This window comes from Octopus bimaculoides, chromosome 1 (genome assembly GCF_001194135.2).
Source record: "Octopus bimaculoides isolate UCB-OBI-ISO-001 chromosome 1, ASM119413v2, whole genome shotgun sequence".
NCBI lineage: Eukaryota > Metazoa > Mollusca > Cephalopoda > Octopoda > Octopodidae > Octopus > Octopus bimaculoides.
In genome coordinates, this window is record NC_068981.1 from 56094388 (window position 1) to 56101462 (window position 7075).

The window sequence follows — 7075 nt, forward strand, 5'->3', positions numbered from 1 at the left end:
GACGGGTATTCACATTGACATTACACATCCAACGGAGCATACTGGCTTCATTCCTTGCGAGCTTACGCATGTCCTCAGCAGTTACAGCCCATGTTTCACTGCCATGTAGCATGGCTGTTCGTACACATGCGTCATACAGTCTGCCTTTTACTCTGAGTGAGAGTCCCTTTGTCGCCAGCAGAGGTAAGAGCTCTCTAAACTTTGCCCAGGCTATTCTTATTCTAGCAGCTACACTTTCAGCGCACCCACCCCCACTACTAACTTGGTCGCCCAGATAGCAGAAGCTATCGACTACCTCTAGTTTTTCACCCTGGAATGAGATAGAAGTTGTTTCCTGTTTGTTTACAGTCTTTGTTGCACTAGTTAATGCATACATGTTTATATTAATTAAAATAATATATCTTTTAAGAAGAATTCTCAAAGAAAGCAAGCAAATTTAGTCCCTATAGTTAACTGATATTTCAGTTGATTTATTAATTCTGAAATATGAGAACATCATCGTTCTCTGACACGAATCATTAGATTATCCTTTTTCATATGAGAAAATTCAATTTTGGGACTCTAATCACCAGACTATATCATCCATTTTATTAATTGCTCTGCTGGTGAGATAGATACCTATTATACAGAATGTTACTTGGGATAGAATGGCATATGTTTTTCCTGCTAAGTGTAAGCATTAATTAGCTATGAATAACTTTTTCAAGAACTGTCTAACCCACATCACATGAAGAAAAACTGAACATAAAACAAAAAAGCAAGAGAGATATACATATTTCTTCTAATCATTTGAACTAAATAGTATCATAAACAAACTCATTCTTATGTTTTGATGACTTGTATTTGTTAGGTGCCTAACTAAATCTCACACTAATTCTTTCCTAAAATTAATCAATCTCAATATTCTTAAGGATTATAATTTTAATTATGAATCTATAAGAATTATGTAAAATCTTGAAAATACTTGACTCTTCATAAATTAAAGTAGACTGTTGCTATTTTTCTTTTTAGTATTGATTCCAACTATTTTGCTCTTAGTGTTTTCCTCTATATTCATAAGATGCTCTTGGATCTAAAAACCATATTCTTTTGACATTAGTCACTGTGAATATCTAATAAATCATGTTTTACAACTTGGGAATTTTGTTCACATATGCTAACATTTTAGTAGGTCCTTTGTAAATCAAATTTTCCAGTTAATAAAATAAAAATGGTTATTCATTTCTCTTTAATTTTTCTATCTCTTAGACTGAAGCTATAGCATTATGTGCATCATTATTCCTTGGTAGTTATCAATTATCAAAAATTTCTTATTTTATTTCAGCTGCTACTTGGAGCAGGCAAGAAACTAAGCTGCTGATTCATTATGAAAATGGTTTGACACTATTAAAAGATGATGAATTGTCTCAAAATCATATATTTTGGCAATATCCATTTGAGAAACTTCGGATGACTGCTGATGATGGACACCGCCTGTTATGGTTAGATTTTGGTGAAGGAGAGCATGTATGTGGAACTTATGTTTTGTAATTTTCTATTCTTTTAGTGTACTGAAAAGGTATTTTATGAAATTTAATTTCAAAAGGATGAATTATCTTTTAAATAGTTTCAGTAGTCTTTAATTAAAAATCTAGTAAGTTTGATTTTTAATTGTTTATCCTAATATGTTAAAGATGTTCAGCCTGTTTGCTTTTTATGGTTGATTTGTTAACTTTGGAGGAGTTCAAGCTATGAAACCAACTTCTCAGCACTTAAAATGACATTATTTCTGTCATCATTTAGATTTTAAATATTTAAAGATTGGTTACTTTATGTTGTTTCAGTTACGTGGATAAAGTAAACTGAAAAGCTATGGAAAGATTAAGCCATTCTTGGTGTCTTGGATTCAATGAGTCTTTATGTCTTTGTTTTAAGATTGACAACTTGAAAAATATATTTCTGTTCCCCAAATGAGTAAAAGACATTTTTACATTCTCTGTTCAGAAAAGATGACAATTCAGTGCTGAATGGTTAACTCATCATTTTTTATTTAAATAGTTTTCATATTAATTTTGTAGCTTATGATATTAAACAGAGCAACAATCCTTAAATGGCAAAATTCTTCTGCCATTGCTTTTATAATTCAATAAATGCCAGTATTGTGTGTTACTACTAGCAATGTCTGTTTGCCATAAAAATGATCAGGTTTATAATAGTAGCTCATAATAGACTTGGAACATTGCTAGGTAAAGAATAAACTTGTAAAAATCTAAAATTGTTACAGACTAAGATATATGTACTAGCATTGAACAAAAGTTATTAAACAATCTTTTAGCTGCTATCACTTATATTAATGGATACTCATTGCATAACAGTAAACGCTTATTTTATAATAAAACCGTTGGATAGAAACATTACACTTCTGGTCTGTTGAGCATCAACTTTATGATCTTTGTTACAGAACTTATATAAAGAGCTATGAAGTATGAAGAAAATTTGTAAGAAAGGTTGATTGCTCTGATATTCTTCTTATCACTGCATACTTTCCATAACGTTTATCTTTGAGATCATCCTGAGTGATCTGAGTTTCTTACTGTGACACCCTTAGTAGTCTCAAGTGTTTCAATAACAGCTACATTGCAGGCCATGTATTTTGTCTTCTTTGGCATTTATGTGTTGTCCAATTTTGTGTGCTCAGTTTCTACACTTGACGGAAGGGCTTGAAAATCTGATTTCATTTGAAAGCAAAGTGTTGTCATCAGCAAAGTCTAAATCTGTCACCAAACTGTTATGAGGATATTTATGAATGATGTGAATTGGTGAATTATATTAGTGAAAGAGTGTTCAGACATGCTAATGAATAGGACAATGATAACATAGAGTCAAGTAGTTATCAAATGCAATGTGCTAGAAAGTGATGTAAAAAAGGTATACTGTTATCCAATTTATACAGGATTGTAAAACAGACTGAACAGATGATTCAATGCTTATGATAATTTATGGTGTAAATTTTACAAGAAGTAATATTTATTTTTACATTTATTTCTGATTTGTATAAATGTTATATTGTTTTTTTTAAAATTTAATTTAATATATATTTTACTTTGTTTTCCAGGAGCTTGACCTGCGTACTTGTCCTAAACCTATTGTGTTTGTTCTTCACACTTTCCTCTCTGCCAAAGTTAGTCGTCTAGGTTTGCTAGCATAGAACTGCTGCTACTAACTTGGAAATAAGAGCTGTTTTATCGATCCCTTCGATAATTTTGAGAATTGCTCTTATTATTGAACACTTCACTAGATGAATTCTGTGGTTATCAATTCCATCATCAAGCTGACATTAATTTATTTACTCTGCAAATGAAAATTAGTGATGATGGAATTTTCAGAATTTTATCTTTTTTTTAAAATTTGGCTGAATTTAACTACAATTTGTAGATTGTCAAATAAGGTTACTGTGTCAATCCTGATGACAATCGTTTGCTTTAAGATGAGAAAGAAAAACTGCTAAAATCAAAATAGTTGAATTGAGTAAATCTCAGATGCTGCCATCCTGTTCATGTTATCACCATCAACTTCATTAATTGTAACATTAATATCCAAGACTTTTGCAAGAATTTAATTCATAATGATTTGCATATTACTTACTCAGTATATACAGGGGAAATGTTATTCTTTGTATAGATGTGTTTGTTGCTGAGAAACTGATCTGAAATTTTGTTTTTGTTGATAGAACTAATTTTTCTCCTGTAACTATTTGAACTTCAGTTTCTGGTATTTAGGTGAATATAATTCATAATCCTTTCTCATTTTGTTTTGGTATTTTCTTTAGATTCTCACTCTATTTGCCTCCTTTTTATTTTCACTTAATTGAAATTAACGGATATGTTGAACATTATTACATTTCATTTATTTCTAAAAGTTTACTAAAGAAGTTATGCTAATATATATATATAATTATACACACACACTTTGGTTTGTACACTCATTAGGATCCTGTGATTAAGGAATAAATATGCCTAAATGTTTTTACAAATGTTTATAAGTCCTATAATTTGGAGGCCTGTCAAATTTGACTTTTATGAAGTTAACCACTACAATACTCAGAAAAAAGTAATAAATATAGGGATGCTTATTTAATGGAAATAATCATTGTCATCACATTGCAATTCTTGAATTGTGAGCCTGTTTCCAGAACATTTGGTATATTTATCGTTCCTCTCAGTTAAAAATTCTGGTATAGAGTAACAATATTCTTTTTTGATGGTCAAACATACTTTTTACTATGTTTTTGATCTCAAAAGAACCTACTGATTTTGCTGATTATTAATCTCAAGCTGCTTAAAGTTGGTTTTAATTTACTCTTTAATTTATGTTAACGATTTTTTTAATATAAGTTCGTTTTGAATAATTAAGAAACAAATCCCACCCCAATTACGAGTGAGAACTCCTTTTCTAGCCTTGTTCAATATCAATTATATTTAAATTAGGTGTGATGGAAAAATAGTTGTTGCAAGGCACATGGGAAAGTTAGTGCTTTGCAGTTACCTCCCTTCCTATTCCCTTATATTTTCACAGTGAACATGCGTTTTCAAAATGTGATTTATTTTCTTATCATTAACATATTGAACAAACCACTTAATCATTTTGTATTTTTAACAATTTTCTAAAAGTGTTTCTTTTTTTTTTAATTCTCTGTCTCCCTGATACTGTTTCCACTGTGTAGCCAGTAGCCACTAAAATACTATTTCTAACTGCTCTGAATGTATATTTGAAATCGCACTCTGTTGTTGTCATCACAAAAGGTAACAAAAGATACCTTGTTGAATATTTGTTAAAAAGTTATAATTATAAATATAAACAAACATTCTACTGTGAGATTTGTGATTGCCTTTGTCTGAAAGTGTTACTGATTTATTAATTCTCTTAACAGTTTTGCTTCAATACTAAGTTTAAAATTAGTGATTATGATTTAAATTAATGGTATTATTTAAGAAAGCATTTTGTCATGTTTGACCTAAGGAATTATAAGAAGTTTGTTTCATTCAACTATTTGAAGGTACATTAAGAAGAAAGTTGATTTACATGATAATTGTATTGCTAGAATATAATGTTAGATATTTCATATCAAAATGGTCGGGTTTCCATTTGATCCATATTTTTCTTGTGGCCTTGGGAAAGTTTTCTTAAACTTGGAAAAACATGATAATCTTTTTTTATTATAAAATTTCATTCACTTTACTACTGTAATGGTCATTGTTTAAATTTTTAGCTCATTTTTTTCTTCTCTAACTGCCATTCACTGACAAAGATGTTAAATTTTATAGGTGTATTTCTGTTACCTTCGATCATATCGAGAAAAAAAAATAAAGTATGATGTAGACCAAATTCATTCTTTGCCTATTGTGTCTTTGTGAAGACCGTATGGCTACTTTATGACCTCTTTAGGGCAATTATAATGTTTGTTTTTCTTAACATTTCTAAGATTTTTCAAAACAGTACTTGCACAATAATTAACTATCAAATATACAAATACACTGAATAACTATAATGTGAGTGTGTATGTGGATGTGTGTATGTACGTATGTGTGTATATATACATATATATATATATATATATATATATATATATATATACACATATATATGTATATAAAATGAAGTATAATTTTTATTTATTTACAAAATTCACTTTACATTTTGCTTTTTTTTTTTTTATCTTGGCTACCTACTAAATTACCTGACTATAGCTGCTTAATTTATTCATCATAACCAGTGTTCCCGTTTTGTATTAACCTACTGGCTTTGTTATGTTACAAATAATATTTGCTCCCTGTGCATTCTGCTATTGCTTTATTTTATTTTGCTTTAAATTTTTTGAAAAATAATACAAATTTAAAATCACAAAAAGAAAAAGAAGAGAAATTATTTAAGAGATTTCCTAAAATTTTAAAACTATATATATAAAAGGAAAGAAAATTTTTTTCAAATTTTCAAAATGGATGATTTTGTTAAAAATCACATTCTGTTTCAAGTATTGAAGTAAAATCCTATGAAATACAAATACATTTTCTTTTGCTGTTTTTCTTTTTTTTGGTGCTTTATATTATTATTATGATTTAGAAATATTATTTTAAATTTTGTTCTTTAAAATTACTTCCTAATATACTTTCCAGATTAAATATATGGATATTGCTGTTAAAATGTGGAATATTTATATGTTTAAAGTTTAAACACAAATTATGTCATAAAACAGTTGTTCTCTTTCCATTTACATTTTTACAAAATAGGATTGTAACATAATCTAACACTCTTCTACAATCTTGGATGAGTAGAGAATCATTGCTCCCTTTATTTTCCATGCTAACCTAAATGTGTCTTTGGATTTGTAATACTATTTTATGATATTTTAATCTGAAAATGTTTTTGTGGATACAGAAGAGATGCTGTAAAGTATTGTATCTTAACATGTTGAACCGAAAATGTCTCTTTATATCAAAATGGCGCTGTGTAATATTGTTTTATAATATGTTGGCCTAAAAAATATGAAAAAAGGTGCTGTGTAATATTGTTTTTCTTCTTGTTATTGTTTAATTTTACATCTGATAAAACTTGAAGTATTTTAAAAAGGCTGATATAGAGGGAAAAATAATGAAAACTTATATCAATGGTGTTGTGAGATGAAATTTATTGTGTTGTGAAATTAACTGCAAATTTGATCCTTTGTCATGAAAATAAAAATAAAAGAAAAATTGCTTTATTAGAAACCTCTTAAATTTCAGTTCAGCATTTATTTTTTGGATATTAGATATACAAAATTAAATAAGGAAAATGGGATCTTTTAAGGAAGATTTTCTGTTCTAATTTCTTAGTTTTGTTTATAATTTTAGCTGCTTGAAAGTGTTCAGTTTAGAATATTCTTTCTCTCATCACTTGCTATCTAACTGCCATCTCGTTTCTTCTTTAAGGTTGTCATGTGATTAAAACTTAAACATTTTTTCATTAATTTTGAAATTTCCCAAATTGCAGAATATTTTAGGCTCAGTTGAATTTTTCTACTAAAATCTTTGTGCAATTTAGTATATATATATATATATAT

The 7075-nt window shown here is 28.6% G+C and overlaps 1 protein-coding gene across 1 annotated transcript in view; it reads left to right on the forward strand.

Moving 5' to 3' along the window:
• LOC106880993 (beta-1-syntrophin) overlaps positions 1-6042 on the forward strand; it is a 41899-nt gene extending 35857 nt beyond the window's left edge. The window contains exons 5-6 of the mRNA XM_014931176.2: positions 1325-1506; positions 3095-6042. Coding sequence (XP_014786662.1) covers positions 1325-1506; positions 3095-3187 — 275 coding nt within the window. The 3' untranslated portion in view covers positions 3188-6042. The remainder of the gene's footprint in view (positions 1-1324; positions 1507-3094) is intronic.
• The last annotated feature ends 1033 nt before the right edge of the window (positions 6043-7075 follow it).